General features: G+C 40.2%; 1 protein-coding gene across 1 annotated transcript in view; it reads right to left on the reverse strand.

The window, feature by feature from the left end:
- The window catches only part of LOC142463847 (mucin-5AC-like), a 41,856-nt gene that overhangs the window by 2,209 nt on the left and 20,285 nt on the right, over positions 1-19,362 (reverse strand). The window contains exons 13-23 of the mRNA XM_075566659.1: positions 19,198-19,335; positions 18,549-18,713; positions 14,395-14,650; positions 8,843-8,981; positions 8,628-8,741; positions 7,683-7,862; positions 6,217-6,456; positions 4,980-5,136; positions 3,269-3,397; positions 2,606-2,750; positions 993-1,036 (exon numbers count right to left, since the gene is read on the reverse strand). Of these exons, the coding sequence (XP_075422774.1) occupies positions 993-1,036; positions 2,606-2,750; positions 3,269-3,397; positions 4,980-5,136; positions 6,217-6,456; positions 7,683-7,862; positions 8,628-8,741; positions 8,843-8,981; positions 14,395-14,650; positions 18,549-18,713; positions 19,198-19,335 (1,707 nt within the window). The remainder of the gene's footprint in view (positions 1-992; positions 1,037-2,605; positions 2,751-3,268; positions 3,398-4,979; positions 5,137-6,216; positions 6,457-7,682; positions 7,863-8,627; positions 8,742-8,842; positions 8,982-14,394; positions 14,651-18,548; positions 18,714-19,197; positions 19,336-19,362) is intronic.

Consider the following 19,362-nt stretch of genomic DNA (forward strand, 5'->3'; position numbering starts at 1 on the left):
CATCGCCCTTAGGAAGTTGTACGTAAAAAAAGAAAAATATATATATAGATATACAAACAAAAGACAGGGGGTGCCCAGTGCTACATCCAATTGACAAAACATATAGAGTAATAAGTATAACGTTTAAATACTTCAATAATAATAATATTTACTTGGTTATTTAGTTAAACCCTTTGGCCAAAGTGTCATAAGCCTGCATACCAATGTCAAGGTATAACCAAAATCAATGCAAAGTCTATGGAGTTATCAACATTCTAATTTGGAGCATAAATATCGACTTGATTATTATGCAAAAAATATGAATACAAGTTTGTGTGCAAAGAAGCCCTATTCATCTCAACCCCGGTGTAACGCGATCCGCTACAACGCGAATCCGCTTATAATGCGATGTTAGGGTGGCTCCCAATTTTCGTATTTATGAATACTTTACAACACGATTATTGGTGTCTTCAATACTTTATTGGACAATGCATACAATTGTACATTATTTCTAACGTGATCCGCTTATAACGCAATGTGATTCTTTGGACCCCAAGCACAGCGTTTAAGGGGGTTGAGCTGTACTGTAAATAAAGCATCTCAAAACAGAAAACAACAATGCAGAAAACACAATAACTACATACGGTGTTGTTATAAATCAATAACAAGTATGTACTGTACCTAGAACAGTAGTTAGATATAAAAGAAAAATCGGGATTTATAGTACTAAACGCTGCTAAGATTAATGGGCCACCAGGGGAATGGATATTCAATTAATATTGAATCGCTGCCAATGAATAGTCCATAAATGGATGGTCTGGTAATATCAAATCAAGGTCAGTCTCATAATGAAGCAATTCCAGCTGTGGTAAGATCTATGAGGTACTGAAGCTAACATACTCTGGAATAATTACTAGTTAGCAGAGTACTGTACTTCATACACTAGGTTGAAGTCATCAGAAGTTGACATTTCCTATGTGTTAATAACTCTAGTATATTTCATTGCCACTTACCGGCTATGTCATAATGGCACAGAATTCCTTTCGTTGTGCACAAGCTAGAAGACAGAAATAGTGTTGAATAACGCTTGAGAACACAAGAGGAAGGAATAAGAAAAGATTGATGTATAAGCAGAAATATGTTATGGGAAGTCTTCCAATGAGGATGACATTGTTGAATAATGTTCAGAATGCATAGAAACAGTTTAACAGTACCTATCTAGTTCATTTAATACTCCCGTCAATAGCAATGTGTCAAACCTAATGTATTTATTTATTCCATTTGACACCGTCAACACCAATTTAGGTCTCACAATGGGGAGAAAATGTGTTCAAAATAATGGTTACATCGATATGTGTAATTATTGTGCAAGCTACACATAAAGAGAACACCCGCACAGCTAGATAGTGAACCATGGTGAGGTGCTTACTAGATAGGGATATAATGTATACGAGAGAAAAGGAAACCTAGTGTATAAGCACTCTATCACAACTAAATGTATAATGAAAATGTTAAAATACTTTATTGGCAAACAATGAATAAAAAAATGGGATATAAAATATATATCAAACAGCACGTGACTGTGATCATTGGTAACATAACTGTAAGTAGTTAAGTTGATTGAACATATGGGGATCCTTGATAGATATTCAGGATCTTGTGCTATACATATAGCCTCCTACAGATATGGAAGTAGGGCCGTTGTAGGACCACTATATGAATAATGTCTCGTCCAAGTATAGCTGTATCAGAGCGTATGATTATAGACGCTCTGTGTATATGTTGACATTATGTGGTATATATATTAATATACCTGGGCAATCGATGCAGAAATATGTATCATGTATGTAGCTACCTGTAATATCTGGTTGATTAGTAGCTGGTGGGTAAACCTCAGTCACCCAACATGGAGGGCTGCTTGTCTGTGAGGGTAGCACTAGAGGGGAACACTAAGTAAGATGAAACCCCTTAAGCCGTAGAACCAGAAATTATTACAGGATATGTGCAGTTAAATGACTAATACGAACACCCTCAATAGGGTACTCATGCATTTATTGTCAACATATGTTGTGTAACTTACAGGTAGCTACATACATGATACATATTTCTGCATCGTTTGCCCAGGTATATTAATATATATACCACATAATGTCAACATATACACAGAGCGTCTATAATCATACGCTCTGATACATCTATACTTGGACGAGACATTATTCATATAGTGGTCCTACAACGGCCCTACTTCCATATCTGTAGGAGGCTATATGTATAGCACAAGATCCTGAATATCTATCAAGGATCCCCATATGTTCAATCAACTTAACTGCTTACAGTTATGTTACCAATGATCACAGTCACGTGCTGTTTGATATATATTTTATTTTAAATCCCATTTTTTTATTCATTGTTTGCCAATAAAGTATTTTAACATTTTCATTATACATTTAGTTGTGATAGAGTGCTTATACACTAGGTTTCCTTTTCTCTCGTATAATTATTGTGCAAGTAAGTAATTCCCCCTATGTGTTAAATAACCCCCATTGCTTTACATGACTATACGTCATGGATACATGGCCACTTTGGACTATACTGTAAGTTACTATAGGAGGCTGGAGAACTGTACCAGATTTCACAGCTGTTGCAGGATTCAACCTTCTCTCCCAGCTCGTAATACTTGTCTTCATTGAGCAAGCAGCCACATTGAGCCACACACTGCATTTCGTCTTCATCAAAGTAGGGCTTGTCCTCTGGACACTTGGGGTAACAGCCTTAAATTGATCAGAAGTATTTGGAGTGTGAAAGCAATGTACAGACTCTTGTCTTTTATCACCCCCTGCCCCCCACCCTACACACACACTTCCCACCAGAGATTTAAAAACTCCCTCTCTCCCCATCAATTCTTGTTTCAAATCCCCTCTCTTAAAATATGCATTTTGTAGGATGAACAATATTTGACACACCTTAATAACCATCTCTCTTGCACAGTACTGTATATAGTATGAGTATGTGCAAGTGCATCAGATACAGTATATTTTATTCTATTTTTCTTACTATACTTCCTGAATCTCACTAAAGATCTTTAGCATCTCCTTGTCCTTTTGTTTGGGAGTCTTATAACTGTTGGGTATCATTATTCATCACCTGTATGTTACAATGTTTAACATTTGAAACTGTGAGCCCACAATGCTGTGTAAAAATCAAATAATAATAGTATGTTGTGTGACAGAATGGACCAATACGGATGCTGATGAACAGTAGCGGGAGCCACAACATCCAACCGTCTTACCTTCCAACCCTTTGAGCTTATACAGACATTCACCACTGGGGTTCTTGCAGGTCTTCATGCAGGAAGCTCCACAAGGCCTGTAGTGCCACTCACACTGTCCATCCCCATTGTAGAGATCACAGAACACAGCTGGGTAGAAAGATAAACTGACTAGAATACAGCCCGATTTCATTGCTCTGCAAACAAGGTCAAGTATAGGCTACCAAAGCGATATGTGGGTGGACATTGCTCTGTTTTTTTCTCATAGGGCCAATAGTAACAAGATGCTGCAATCTGGAAGAGTTTTGCTTTGAGTCGATTAACGTGTCATCTTCCCATTAAGAGTTTCTTGGTGCATACACAGCCTCATTGTTCCTTGTGATAACATAACATATCCTGTTATAACTGAGAATACCCAAAATATCCCATAGGATTTAATGGCAGTGATCATGCAGATTGTCGCGACATATCTTACCAGATAGAACAACTAACACTGCTAGAGTACATGAGTGCCTCGGTATAACGGTCCACAGTTTTCCCTATCTATAGTATAGACTCAGATAAATGTACACCTGCAGCTGCTTACTAATTACAGCTGCTTACCATTACTGCATTTTTAATGCCTTCTAATACCCACAGTACCAAAAGAGACAGAGTCCCAAGAGGAATGCCCTTCCTGTTGGTTACCATTGTTTATTCAATAACAAAACTACAGAGAGCCCGGTAAAGGTATTTCATTTATCTATTGCCCTTTGCCAGGTTTATTGTGTGGGACATGAATTTCTTCTGCGTGCAACAAAGAAATTACTATGGAGTTTTTCCAAATGCTTTTGACATCTTGGTTATCTATTTGAAAATGTACAAGAATCTGCCTACATGCCAAACATCTAATGAAGGATGTAGGGTACACTGGCGACACACTTTATTCGAGCTTGGCTAGTCCCACGAATTCGGGTATACCCGGGTGTATTGAGGTTTGTGACTGTTTTCTGCCCGAGTACATTGAGTTATTTTTCAGGCAGGGATTGAAGCATTTTATTCCCGCTGGCTGCAATACTGCACAGTATATATATATACACTGCATTACAATTCATGAATTTATGCCATCTGGTAGACACGCGAAGCATTGCAGCCTATTAAATCCTAATCATCCTCATTTAACAGATCAGCCGCCCATCAGCCAGGCATGAACCCAGGCTGGGAAGGCAAATGCAACGTGGCTTGTCAGAGGTGAGGAGCGGCGCATTCCAGGTATCTGCCAGGTACATACCGGGTATTTGCTCGAATAAAGTGTGTCGGTGCAGTATCTATCATTATATCCCCAGAGAATGTGAAACAGGCAGTGCTGTATTTTGGGCATCTTTCTAAATGATGTGCATAGGGACAGCTACAGCCGATGCCTCTGATATCAAGGTGATTGCTACTTATGAAAAGGGAATCTATTTTGTATTGGTTCACAGGTACCAAACCAGGTTCTGAAACCAACACATGGTGTATGATAATGTTTGTGTTACATGAAATAAGATTCCCACACTGGATTCTGTAATACTCAATGCTAGTCTCTCATTGCCCAGAGATTAGATTCGGATCAGGGCTCTGCTGTAAACGGATTCCTTCCTTATTAGGAGTAAGAAACGCACAGGTCATCCTGATTTAAACACCTGGCTAAGTTGGACTTGTTCTGATGGTCTGGATGCAGGTGGCAACCCTACACTGGTCTCCCTTTACTCACGGCAGATGGTTGGTGTTCTCCATTTAACGCACACGCAGGCCTCGCTACAGGCCTGGGAATATGCGGCTATTGCTGTGCAGTAGCAATTGCAGTCTCCTCCTGTGTCACATGCACAGGTGTCACTCACACAGCCCTCATAATATTTATCAGGGTCCACCTGAAAGTAGGAAAGGGCAGAGAAGGAATACAAGAATCAAGGGGTTAGGTATCAAGCACCAACCACACCATTTTTGGTGTCAGCTTCGAACTTATGGCAAAAACCTTTGACTTGAATGGCACAATATAGAATCAGGCCCTTAGTGGGATATGTACAGTAGAGGCAACTCTTATTCGAACAAAAACCAGTGGCAATTCCCCAAAAAACCCAGGAAACACCCAGGTACATTCTGAATACATGCCTTAAACTTTCCTTAAACTAGCCCCAGCATTTCTGCATTGATTAATGGCCTATCAGATTAACAGCGGGGGTCCCTGGCAGTCCCATTCAAACTGAATTGGAATGCCAGGGATCCCTGCTGTGTTAATCCTATGGGTCGTTAGTCAATGCAGAAATGCCTTAAACGTGCCTCAAACTAGCCCAGAACATACCCAGCACATACCCAGAATGTAACCCGGCTAGTTTACGGCAAATATTAGAATAAACGTTGCCTCTACTGTATCACGATTATGTAATTTGCACCATATGCAGTTTATTGTATCACTCCCTATAGCTCATTATAAATCCTTAAATAACTGCTTCTGATGCAACTCCTCCTTTACTGCTCCTATAACCTCTCCCTATAATTTTCCCCTAACTGCCCCTACAGAATAACCCCTCCATTTATCTCCTACCCTTACTGAGCCTACAACTTCGCCACATAACTTTCCCCTAACTGCTCCTATCATCACTGTCTATGATTCATCCCCTTACTGCTAAAATAAATAACTTCCTATAGCTCCTTTCTTAACTATTTTTATAACTACTGCCTATAGGCTATAACTTTCCTCTTATCACCCTAAAACATACTGCACGGATTGCTTACTGAGGCAAAAGGATCAAAGTTGACTTGAAGCATGTTTAAACTGTATTTTGCCACAAACAGATGCAACCTGATATTGATGCTCTTCGCGTCAACCTAACATCATAATGTCGATTTGCAACTCTTGATACATATCTCCCTAACAGAGTCTTCTGAACATGCATCTCTTGGCATCTGCTTCCACTTTCCTGAGAATGAGTCAACCTTACTATTCCTACCTCAGAGTGACACGCAGAGAACACATCACTGGTAATGAGATTGCAAATTTTCGTTGCCCAAGCCTTTCTGTATGGGTTGGCCGTGCATGGGTCTTTGGTCATTAAGACTTCGGGACAGGTTGGGGATAACTTCCAGCTGTCTCTAAACTCTGTCACATCTTCGACCACACATTGGCTCCTGGTGGTGAAGTCATTGTTGCTGTTGCCATCAAAGTTGCCACAGAGGCCACAGACATTCCCCTGGAAGAGGGAAAGGAAACAAATGTAGGCTTGATATTTTTACTGGTTGTATGTACAGTATAACTAACTTATATTATAGGTGACTGTAACAGGGGACTTATCCCTGTTCAGTAATGTGCCTTTAATCTAGCAGTGTGGTAGTTAATTACTAAACACCACCTGCCTGATTAGATTGTTTTCAAAAGCATGCCTTTGAGACAGGAAGTGACTCCTTAGCTCTGACTGAGAGCTGACCTTTGGAGACAGCACATGTCTTGAGCTCTGCCCAGCATAGCTGATTGCAAAACACCAAACAAAACTTCTAAACCTGGATGCTGATATTTTCTGTGCACGCACAGGTGCGGTTCCAGGAGAGCAGAGAAGCTTACTCTACAGAAGCTAACAGATAAGACTTTCATTATTAAGAGACTGCTTATATCTGCTTATTTTCATGCTATGTGTTTGGGGTTGGGAGAAATGCTTAACTAATGGAGATGTGAACTAATTGCATAGGATTTCACTAGAAATACTCCCAAGTGAATGGAAGCTTTGTTCCCCCCTGTGTTTGGATAATTTCCTGATGAAAAGGAACAGGCACAATAAAGCCTATTATAATTTCACATTATAAAGCCTCCTAATTGTGTACCTCTGTGAACGTCCATCTACAGTGACACAGTGATACATTATACATTGTATGTCCCATTCACTCTGCCCTTCTTATTATATAATGATACAGCTATATTTTTGTTTTGCGAGCTTCTCTTTCTAACCATCTTTACGTCTTATTTGAAATCACATGTATTAAAAAAAGAGTTATAGAAGACTAAAACATATCATTACATCCCTGTCTTACTATCTCTCTTGCACAATGGATATATCTCATTCACTTGTGTATACCGGTACTCCCGGCCTCTTAGTCTAGAATGTGCCCTACTCTGCTGCTCTGAATAAAGCTCTATAGTTCCAATTCAGCTCTTTTAACCCATCATGTCGGTCTCTCCTAGAACAGGATGAAATTGTCCCAAAGGTGCATGTATGTACCTCTTAATGCAATGTGATACTATGACAAAGGAGATGTACTGTACAGTCAACTGAGTTCCTGTTAAGACACATTTCATCTGCAAGGTGATCTGGTGACAGAGGCATAATGGAAGAGACCTATGACCCATCATATTGTTCAATAAGGGACTTTCACAATGCCGGTTTACAGTCATCTGTTGTCTGCAATACCAAAATAAGATTTTCACCTTGAAGTTCCGACTCAGGTGGATGAAGATACTTGTCATTCTATCCCACACAAGGACCAGTCCATTACTTGCTTCAATGACCAGAAAGATGCCCATTCTTCTGACTTTGTAAGGTATCTCCACTTGGTTGAATATCTCCACCACTTCTATGTGTTCATCTGTGAGAATGAGCTTGTGTGTCTGGCATAGGAAAACAAAACATGGGCCATATTTACTAATCAGTTTTCTGCTATAAGATAGCTTCCGGCACTGTAAGACACATTACAGTCAATTCAAGCCAATAGACAGTAATGTGTTTCCAGTGCCAGAATTTGTCTTATGGCCGAAAATTGGTTAGTAAACATGGGATTGGACTGCTGAGAACTAGTATCTGATACAAATTCCTTCTGTTTTCCCTTCCATCAATATTGGACAACTTATGTGATTATACACTTTCTTTCTAACATACTGTATACATTTTTTTCTTCACCTATAAAAGTTTTAAAAATATTTTTCATTATACAGATCAACCTCCTTATAACGCTGTGCTTGGGATCCAAAGAATCACATCGCGTTATAAGCGGATCGCGTTAGAAATAATGTACAATTGTATGTATTGTACAATAAAGTAATTAAGATACCAATAATTGTGTTGTAAAGTATTCATAAATACGAAAATTGGGAGCCACCCTTGCATCGCGGTATAAGCGGATTCGCGTTGCAAAGGATCGCGTTATAACGGGGTTGAGCTGTATTTCTAAAACATTATCACATACCATACAGTTAAATTGAATTTTTTTAATAATATCTTTGAAGTATTCATTTATTCGATTATTTTTTTGATTTTACACTACTAGGAGGTCATTGTATTTTTCTTTTCTTGTCTTTCCGTAAATGCGCTGGATTATATATTCAATTATATGGAAGAACAACATGGAAGTGTATGTATTTGAAGCACCTACTCACCCCAACATAAACTATGATGGCTTTGGAACACGATGTTCCTGTGGTTCCACAAGGGATGTTCTCAATGATGACTCTGAAGGTTCCTTTTCTTAGGTCATAAATATTGCAATAGTCCTAAAATTATATAAAAGATATGCAATAGATACTGTAAATGGTATAAGGTATGTGAGTGACATGTTGTTAACCCTGATTATACTCATTAGTGAGCCTCATACCTGAACTAGAGTGTATTCACAGTCTCCATTGACGGTGTAGTGCTTACTGTCGAAGGTGATGTAATGTCCCTCTCCGTATATGGTGCATATTCCCATGTCTGCTTTGGTATCGCATACCCAAGTCCTGTTGTTGCACACACTGTCGGAAGTGTAATGATACTTCTATTAACACCCTTATCCTTCCATCTCCCATTCAGAGTGACGGAGACACAATGAAAGAAGAGACATATGGCCGTGTTTATACCACCACAGAGTGACACAGACAGCAATGACCTATTGTATAGTGCCTCCCACTGTAGGTTGATGAAAATACATACATTTGAGACAGGATTATCCTACGGCCCTTTGTCTGTCCCTCCCACTGAAAGGTGACACATTAAAACTGAAACTAATGATTGCCTACCCAGTGTTCACCAACCTCCATATGGCAACATACTGTACTGTAGACTTAGACAAGAGGGATGTACGATACATCCAGTCTGTTTCTCCCATCTCAGGGTGACAATGAGTCACTGAAGCAAAGACAAATTCACGTCTCTGTGGCATAATGTAATATTAAGGGCTATATTAACCCTTTCAGTGATCTAATGACATACCATGTACGTCAAGAAAAGTGCCACCCCAGGGGCCCTTATTATGTACACCGTACATCAATGCACTTTGCTCATTTTTGGGGGCCGTACACAACACGATCACATACCACATTGTAGCTGCACCTTCCGCAAGACATGCGGCCCAACAGCCGGAACCCCGGTGTTGATCCTATTATTACTTCGAAGAACGGTTCTGTGATCCGGGAGTCCCGGGGGGGTCCGTGCTATTACATGAGACACCTTCTGCCACCAGAAGACACCTGAGGGACCATTACATGAATGGGCTGAAAGGTGTTTTCCAGGACTGGAAGGTGTCTTATGGAATAATACCACTTAGTAAATATGGTCCTAAATATTTTCTTCGTATGATAAACTACAGTATAATCTGTTCTCCTTTCATCTAACATATTCTCTTTGTCCCTAGTTCCACAAGAGAAATACATACCATTCATTACAGTGGATAATTACTTTCTCCCCCGGTTGATAGCTGACTCCATTGCGGAAACATGGACACTGCTCATCCTTGATGCAGTTTCCTTTGCTATGTAGAGCCAGTCCCTTTGGGCACACGCAGCCTGATACACACAGTGGGCTGTACTGTCACGGCACAGAGTCAGCAAGAGGGAGATTGGGAAGTGAAGAGATGGTATGAATATCAGATGTCAGGCCAAAACAATAAGGAAGGAGGCTCGTGTAAATAGACATTTTGAAATACTGCATGTGTATAAGCTGGAGGTGAGCAAAACTCTAGTGTACTAAAGCTGTAAAAGAGCAGACTCAGGAAAGAAGGAAGAAAGCCCTTCTTGACTGACCATGTGGTGAACACATGGGGCAGCCTTTTACCAGAGTTGGTTACAACAATTAAATAAAAATGAAATAGTTAAATGCATGAAAACCCAAACAGGATTTGTGATATATATATATATATATATATATATATATATATATATATATATATATATATATATATATATATATATACAGCTCAACCCCCTTATAACACTGTGCTTGGGGTCCAAAAAATCACATCGCACTATAAGCGGATCACGTTAGAAATAATGTACAATTGTATGCATTGTACAATAAAGTATTTAAGATACCAATAATCGTGTTGTAAAGTATTCATAAGTATCATAAGTACGAAAATTGGGAGCCACCCTTGCATCGCGTTATAAGTGGATTGTGCTATAATGGGGTTGAGCTGTATATATATATATACATACACAGTATTATGGGAATATAGAGATATATCCTGTGGGGTGAATGGGTAATAATGATGGACTATAAGACCTTCAACTTGCACCTGGTTTGTATCCATCCATGGATGAGTTATCAAAATATTACTTGATACAAGCAAACCATACCTTTGACTCCAGCGCTCTCTCTTCTGTTCTTTTACAAGGTGTGTTCTGGACAATACATCTTTTCAATGAAACACTTTGTATAATATGGCACACATAGAGTAATAACTGCACCATCTCCAGTCAGTTTAACGTACACAGGCCATGCTCTATAAACCAAATGCACTTACATTTACTCCTGTATATCTTTGTAATTAATATGGAAGCCTAAGAGTTTAAGGACCTCTTAAAACCCCACCTTAACATGGGAGACAGTCAATGGTCTGAGAGAATACAAAATAAATAGAGACATATGAGAGACAGAGAGGTGTCTTATTGTACTCGAGCCCCAAGTGCTATATATATCTCCTCAATCCCTCTTTCAAACAATACGGTGAGAGACCCCTGGGCACTAAAAAGGAGCACATCTGAGACACATGGGTTATATGCTAACAGGAATCATTTAAATATATTTTGCATACCCTATTAGCAAATATCCCAGGTACCTTTCTGTACACCGATATCTCGCCACATGTTGTTTCAAGGTGGGTTTGAGGAGATATATATAGCAATTGGGACTCTAGTAAAATAGGACTCCTTTCTCTCTCGAACTCTAAATTTTGATACATTCGCCCATCTTAACTAATAACGACACCAAACTCTCACCTAATGTACCTACACAACATCTACATGCTGCCTTCATGTGCATTGCATCACTCAAACATTCTCCTTAAATCTCCCATCATGCCATTTGGATTCTAAAAGCAGGGATGACTTCTTTGGACTGTTACTCTCATGTAAGGAGCCCTTGTTCTTCCAAAGACCTAGTATTCCACGGTTTATGTGTACTGTACATATCTGTGTGCATTTTCAATGTTGTATACTGTATAAGAATAAAGTAAAAGCTGATACTCACACACTGTGCTTCTGAGGTCTGACAACTATGAGGACACTCTGACCCCTTAACACCTGCCCCCGCATTGTCACAATCAAAGTAGACCATTGGAGGATGACACACTAAAAATCACAATGTAGAGACAATTGGCAAAAAAAAGGAAAATTATTAAAAAATTGTTACAGAGATCTTAGAAAACTGGTTTTGTGAGTGCTTGTCTACCCCAAAGTGTTTTTTCACTGCGGAATACTCTTTAGATAGGTAGCAACATACATACACAGACTGGACCATAGGGTTTAAGGGGACATCCCTTGTTCACCTCAGCATTTGGTGGGCCATCAAGGTCCAAACTGGTCCATGTATTAAAAATATTTCTTCATTAAGCTTTATCAGGCTTATCTTACAGACTCATGATGCAACGATTCTGTCTGCTTTGAGTCATTTAGCTTGTAAATACTTGATTATTATTTTGTATCATGTACTTTGATGAAGAAGAAAGATGCATACTTGTTTTTCAGATTTTAAGCTGATCATACAGTATACAAGTCTGTTGCTTCTTGTTAGAGATAGCCCATTAATTATAATACTGAATAATGCTATTATCTAAGTATGCTGACAGTCTTTGGGCTGTGAAAGATATAATGCTCTACCTCAGGGGAGCGCAAACTTTTGCAGCTGCACCCCCTGCTTTCCCCCCGCTGGTGCTCACGCCCCCTCCCTTACCTTGATGCGGCATCAAATGATGCTGCTGGCGTCATTTGACACAGCGTTGTCATGGACACGAGTGACGCCGGCAGAGTCAAGGTAAGTAATAGCGTTGCAGAGGCCTCTCTTGATCCCCCGGCATTTAATTTTAATGCCTCGGGGAAGAGTGCGGGGTCCCTGCAACGGCCCCCTTCCCCCCGAAAAGTTTTTTTTTTTTAAACCCTAAATGAATATCACTGCTAATCACCTCTCCGTTAGGGCCTTATTCAATAAACCTGACGGCACCAAGATTCGACAAAAACTCCCATTGACTTGAAAGGGAGTTTTCGGGCGATCGCGCCTTCGGGGTTATTGGATATGCCCGTTAGTTAAATTAGTAGACCTCAAAGAACCTCATATGAGCAAATGAAGGTAAGACTTTTTCTAATGAGATCCTTTGTAGTCTGCATGGGAGATAGGCTTATGCAGCCTGGTGAAAGGAAGAAAGTAACAATAAACAGCTGGAGTTGCCGCATTGACATTTGACTGCAAGCTTTGGGACATTTGAAACAAAAAGTCAAATCAACTCCAGAAAAGCTAGAAAAAAATAAAAATGGCAACCTTAGTGGACTCTCTTTCATAACAGGTCATATTTGGGGTGGGGGGGGTGGAGAGTGGGGCGGACTGCACGTTTAGAGGCAAACAGCTACTTCCTTCACAGGGTGAAAGAAAACTACATGTAACATTTTTTGCCAACTTCAAAAAGGTCAACATTTTCATGAATATTGAGGTCAAAGGTGCTTTTTAAAGTACATTTTTAAAAGTTTGTCAAAGTTTCATTTCTTCGCAACTGTTTTCCAGCTGCAAATGTCCAACATTTGACAGATTTCGGGAGCTTGCACCGAGGTTTTCCCCAGATCAGAAACATAGTAATCAGACTCCGGAATGACCATACAGGTGCTTAGGCTCATAAGTCACAGGGATCAGAAGGACACTGTGCAATGTATGACTTAGGCTGCGCTTATAGTGCCGGCGACTGCGACACGACGTCACGTGGCGATCGCGGGAAAAATCTAATTGACTTGACTTCCAGCGATCACGACCAAGCCGTCGCTCCGCTTCTACTATAAGCGCACGCAACGGCGGCAGTACATTTGTTTTGCCGCTACGTTGCGTTGCCGGCACTATAAGCGCAGCTTAATGGGTAAGGAGGTTGTTAAACTAAGGGGCACTAAATACCACGTAGGTGATGGCGAGGGTGAGGTGCGGTATTGTAATGATTACCTGGAATTTCTTTTTCAATGCAATTTATCTTCCATTCTGTACAGGTGCTATAAAGAGATGGAGAGCAAGTCAGTGAAACGTGACCTTGTTAATAGTCCTCAGGTACATAGAATTATGAAGACAAATACCATCAATCTGTATTCTGCTCCTTTTGACAGCTTGGAGACTGGAGGAACTGAGAAGCACCTGTCTTTCCCACCGACCACAGTCATTATGAAATAGGTCTTGTTGGATAGCACCGCTTTGTGAATATGGGCCAGTATTACTCATTGTAGGGTGATACAGTAACAGTCAGAAATGATCTAAATGACTACTAATGTCTCTCCCACTGTAGCATAGAAGAAATATCCAAGGTATCTATGAACAATTAAGTCTGCAACTCTCGCCACAGTGTGACACAGTGACACAGACAGAAGGCATCTAATGTCTGTGGAATCTATCCCGCCCTCCACACATTCACTTGCTAATTCCAGAAAAATCAGATGCAATATTCAAGTGTCCCAAATAGTTATTTAAGTAACAGAAATTGACAATAGGTACCTCTTCCAATGAGATGGCATTTTCTGGAGTCCTGTACTTTTTCACTCAGCTCAATAACACCTCACAGGCATTGACCAACACCAATAAATGATTGTGTGAACAATGTGGCTACAAAGGGTGGACAGTGAATAAATGTCCTACCAAAGTTGGGGAGCAGCGTTCCTATTAAAACCCTTATTAAACATAATTATGGCCTCTCAATCCACTCTCTCTTACCATATTAATCTGCCTACATGTAGAGCATTGTTGGCAGATACTGCGACTCCCCTGTAGTAACAAGGGCAGTTGTCCTTATGCACACACACTCCATTGTCATCTAGGTAGGTTCCTTTTTTGCAGACACAGCCATCAACGGGGAAGAACTTGATGCTGCATGTAGGGTCTGGCTCACTGAGCGAACGGCAAGTGGGTATACAAGAAGTCACAGTGTAGCTGTATACAAAGGATGGGGGACAGTAGCCCATGTAGGTTTCTGTGAAAAGAGGACATTAACAGTGTGGTTATTTTATATCACGGTGTCATGTTTTATCCTTTTGGTTTCAATGGCGCAACATCTTGCGATTTGGGGATAGTCAATATGAAGAGTTATAGGTAGAGATGGGTAAGTCCGCCCAAATCCGTTATCTCGATTTTTGCTGACATTACCCCCCAAAATTCCTCTCTCCCCCCACCCCCCTGGATTTGGGCACTTCCAATCTGCGCAGATTCATCAAAAACCGCCATTGGATACAACCCGTGGGCGGATTTTTAGAATCTAATTTCTAATTTTTCTGCATTCTCAAGAATCCACCAACGGATTGCTGAATCCACGGATTGGATTCTTCAAATCCGTCCACAAAGTGCGTTGATAATAATAATTAAAAAAATCCGCAAAATCTACGAGGCAAAAGGAACCGACTGATCCACTGTGGATCCAAATTCGCCCCCCAAAATTTGCCCATCTCTAGTTATATGGAGCTGTTACATGCAGACGTTACAGGAAGGGGGGGGGGGGTAAAATATATGGTGTGCTATAGCTAACCCCAATTTAGTAAATGTGGGCAATTGTTGGATGATATCTCACTTACTGCAAACATCTTCTCGCCATCCAATGAGTGAGACACCCACAATAGCACAGGCTCGTACATAAGACGAGAGGGCAGCGCACATGCAATCCTCTGCTCTCTTACACAAACATGTATCGAAAAGGCAGTTCTAGGGATGAAGGAGCTTTTAATAAATATTCATAAACACTACAATATCATCACTTTTTAACTTTGAGATTGCACCCTGTAAGTAACTGTAAGACCAGCTTTTTTTCTTCATTGTACAGTAGTTTTGACGAGCATTGTACTAGAACAGGTTTAGTATTGAGAGAAGTGGAGATAATTTCTATGTCATCATACCTTTTAATGATCCAACTAGACACTTCTTCAGTTTGTACAGTACATGAGCATTAGAGACCCCAAATATCTCTCCCCATGTACAATCTCACAAGTTTCCTATTTTTCGGGCAGAGGTTCTCATTGTTTTGTACAACTACATCTATGAACAATACTCATATGGGTCCATTAAAAGTTATTTTAACCTGAAATTACATACGTTTTAATATTACATTTAAATAGTAGGATCTAAATCTTTATTTAGCAGTGATAATGCCATGGTGTGATGCTTTATCTAAATTCTGTTCACCATTTACTTACATCCTTCGATTTTGTATCTTGACAGGATCAGATGGGCCACGAAGAATGACAAGAGTGGGGACAACTATTAGTATAAAAACCTTATGGAATAACCTACATTAAAAGATGGTTGCAATTAAAAGGTGTTAACATGTTATGGTTGGACATCTCCCCATAGTCAGTAAAAGCTGGAACTTTTGTAGAAGTAAATAAATAGTTAGTTACATTTGCAATTAGGAGGGAGTAAGAAGATCTGGTCTAGTGAAATAGATCTAGGGTCAAACTCCAGAGGCAAGCATAGCTAAAGTGGTGCCCCATAATGCAGTCAGAGCAAGTACAATAGCTAAGAGGGCTAGAAAGACAGCAGGTGAAAGGGTCTCCAGGAGACCGAAGATCATCACTTAGTTGAGCTTTGGAGCAAGTCACACCCTGGTAGTTCCCCTGCCCCTCAAAGTCAGTTCCGTAATTCGGGGGGAGCCTGTAAAACTGGGTGCCCATTTGGTGGATATATTTTATTTCTGAGATTGTGTCACTGTAGAATCATTGTGACTACTTTTAGTTGGATTTTTGTTGCTGTCTACAAATAAAGAATTGTATTTTTATAGTAAAATTCCCTGGCACCCTATTTTTCTTTGAAATACTTCCCCCACCCAGGGATCTCCTGAAGAACTCAGTAGTCTGGTGGCCCACATCCCAGACCTACTCAACGTCCACAGTGGTGGCTCAGTAACCAGGCAGGCTACACTTACTAAAAAGAAGCCAACAAGTGAATTAACTACAGTATAAAGTTGTCATTCAATAGGCTAATACAGTAGATTGCATTGAAAGTAACGGTGAAGTACTGTACCTGCTGGTAGACTTCTGGACTCACTGAACCATGGCATGCAGCAAATGGTCCTTCCTCGTCAATCAATAAATTACACCAGTAGTGAGCATATTTCTCTAAAGATAGATGGAGAGAGAATATATAGAATATTGGAGACATAGCGGCTTATAAGGAGCGATAATGCCGCGCAGAAAAACCTACCCAGCACCCCATTCGTGTTGCACCTTATTATATAAGCCACATAAACCCAAACTGTGACAAAAAACGTTCACACTGTAGCTCTTGCTCAGTGGTTCTGCTGGTGCATTGTCTGTACCTTCCACCTTAGAATGACATAGTAATAAAAGAGTAAAAGAAAAAGGGCATTTGGGCCCATTGAGTCTACACTTTAAATGTAGAGTGTCATAGTGAAGTCACAAAGAGGGAAGTTTTGGCTCATTGCCTCTGACCAATCCACTGCTGTGTGACATGGTCACACATAATAAAGAAAGAGTATACCCTAAGGCACCTGAAAGAAGAAACCTATTGTCCACCAAACCTGTTCATTGCATGGCAGGGTGACATAGACCAAAAAAATAAGGTGACCCACAAAGTCTGCCACTCCCTGTGGAGAGCAACATAGGCCAGCGTACAGGGTTACCGGGACCCTGGACTCAAGTCATGACCTGAACCCCAGCCAAGTGGAGGATCAGACAAAACTGAGACGTGGGGGTCCCGACGTGGCCAGCCCATCTTCTCCAATAAACCTTAGGCCAATCAATTCTACTGTTTCAACTTGGGGGGCAAGTTAGTCAGATATAGGGGCTTATTCAGTAAAGTGCGATAGCGCTGATTCAACACTACATGCAAGGAAAGTCCTATTGACTTGAATGGAACTTTCCAAATAAGTCCCATAGAATATGGAACCTATGTGATTTAGTAACTCACATATAGAGCTAAACTTTATATGGAATGATGTATTCAGCCACATTTAGAGCAAAACTGACAAATGTGAATCAGCTTGTGATTTAGGGAATGTCAATAGGAGGAGTTATATGACGCACATATTATTATGAGATGTTTTACATTCTGTGTCTCAGTGCATCCCTTTTTATATTGTATTTCCATTTTGTTAAATTCACAAATAATGAAGGTGGCGTAAACCTCTCTAACAATTTGTGTCTTTTGTAGAAAACTATTTCTTACATTTGAAGCAACCACAATTAGAAATGCAGCAATGTGTCAAAACGAAATGATCTTCATGCTGATTCATCACCCTGAGGGAATCTAGTCCAGCAGTGCAATGCAGTCCACCACAGTGACATATAAAATGGAGAGCTTAATGGTTCCTAAGATCTGTCGATACCATGGGGAGGTGACTGTCAATGTTCCAAACTGACAAACGGGTTCAATTGATAATAAGTAGTTTATTGCAAAGTATGATCATACTCATTCAAAAGTCTCTAAGACTCTCTGCCAGGGAGTGTCCAAGCAGACTCTTTTATACATTTTTTGTTCCTTTGTCTAATATGTGTTACTAGGCAGATTATACTAACCACTCCTTAATTCTTAAACCAATCATCTTTAGCTCATTAAACCATGTTAGAACTGGCATCAAAACAGCTATGAATAGGTACCTGGTACAATCTCTCACTAGGAATGTGGGCGTTACTTTAGTCACAGTCGTAAATCTACTTAGAAGCGAAACCACACCACGCACATCTTACACACAAAATGGATACTAAAGACATAACTGACTTTACAAAATGGAAACTGAACATCGCTTTCAATCCTTCTCCAGAGACCTCCCCCAGTCCATTTCAGTAATATATCGACAGTGTCTTCATTTCAGCAATATTACTTCGTCATGACAAAGTAGCAAATACAGAAATGAAACTGCTTACCAATTTCCATGCCAAGAGTGCAGGGATGTTCAGGGATATTTTTCACATTATTGCAGGAATACTGAGTTTTCCATGTGTTGGCAAATTCAGCAATGTTAACTTCTATAGCTCCACTACTGGTCCGGAAGTCATCTCTCTGGATATCGTTAAAGTTTCCACAGAGACCTTGGTGAAGTAAACAAAGACGGGATCATTGTAACACCAAGATTAAGCAATCTAGGGCTCATCATCGTTTACTTGGTCAGTATTACTACTGTATATACAGTATGCTAGAGTATGTATAGTAAGCCAAGGAACATAACAGGCCACAAGATATTGTGAGCATGGCATCTGCACTTCACCAAAGTCTGAGCCTCCTATGGATAATCAAGCCAAAGAGGTGCAAGACACCGACAAACTTTAAAGAATGCCACATGGGATGAAAATTCCATTTATATGGTAATAATATTATTACTGTACATACAGTAGTACTTGTCTGCTTATCTTAAAGTGGCTACAAAGGCATCACTGCTACTACAAGAGATCTCTACAGCTTTTCTCATTCTCAATCAGTACAATTAGTACATTTTACCCTCCTGCAGTGAGTTGCTTTTTGTGCCCATTGAAAACGCATTACAAATCTGAGACTGTCACAGCGGGGGCTCCCTACCACATGTTTTTCTCTTGTAAGATGGGTCCAGGATGACATACAGCTGCATGATTGGTGTGAGCTGCACCTGTAGCTGGAGGCCTTTGTTGGTCTGTACAATCATGAAGAAGGAGGACGGCCAGAAAATGTTGACACCAGCTGTGGGAGAAGGCAACCAGAAAATAA

Source organism: Ascaphus truei, chromosome 12 (assembly GCF_040206685.1).
Source record: "Ascaphus truei isolate aAscTru1 chromosome 12, aAscTru1.hap1, whole genome shotgun sequence".
NCBI classification, from domain to species: Eukaryota; Metazoa; Chordata; class Amphibia; order Anura; family Ascaphidae; genus Ascaphus; species Ascaphus truei.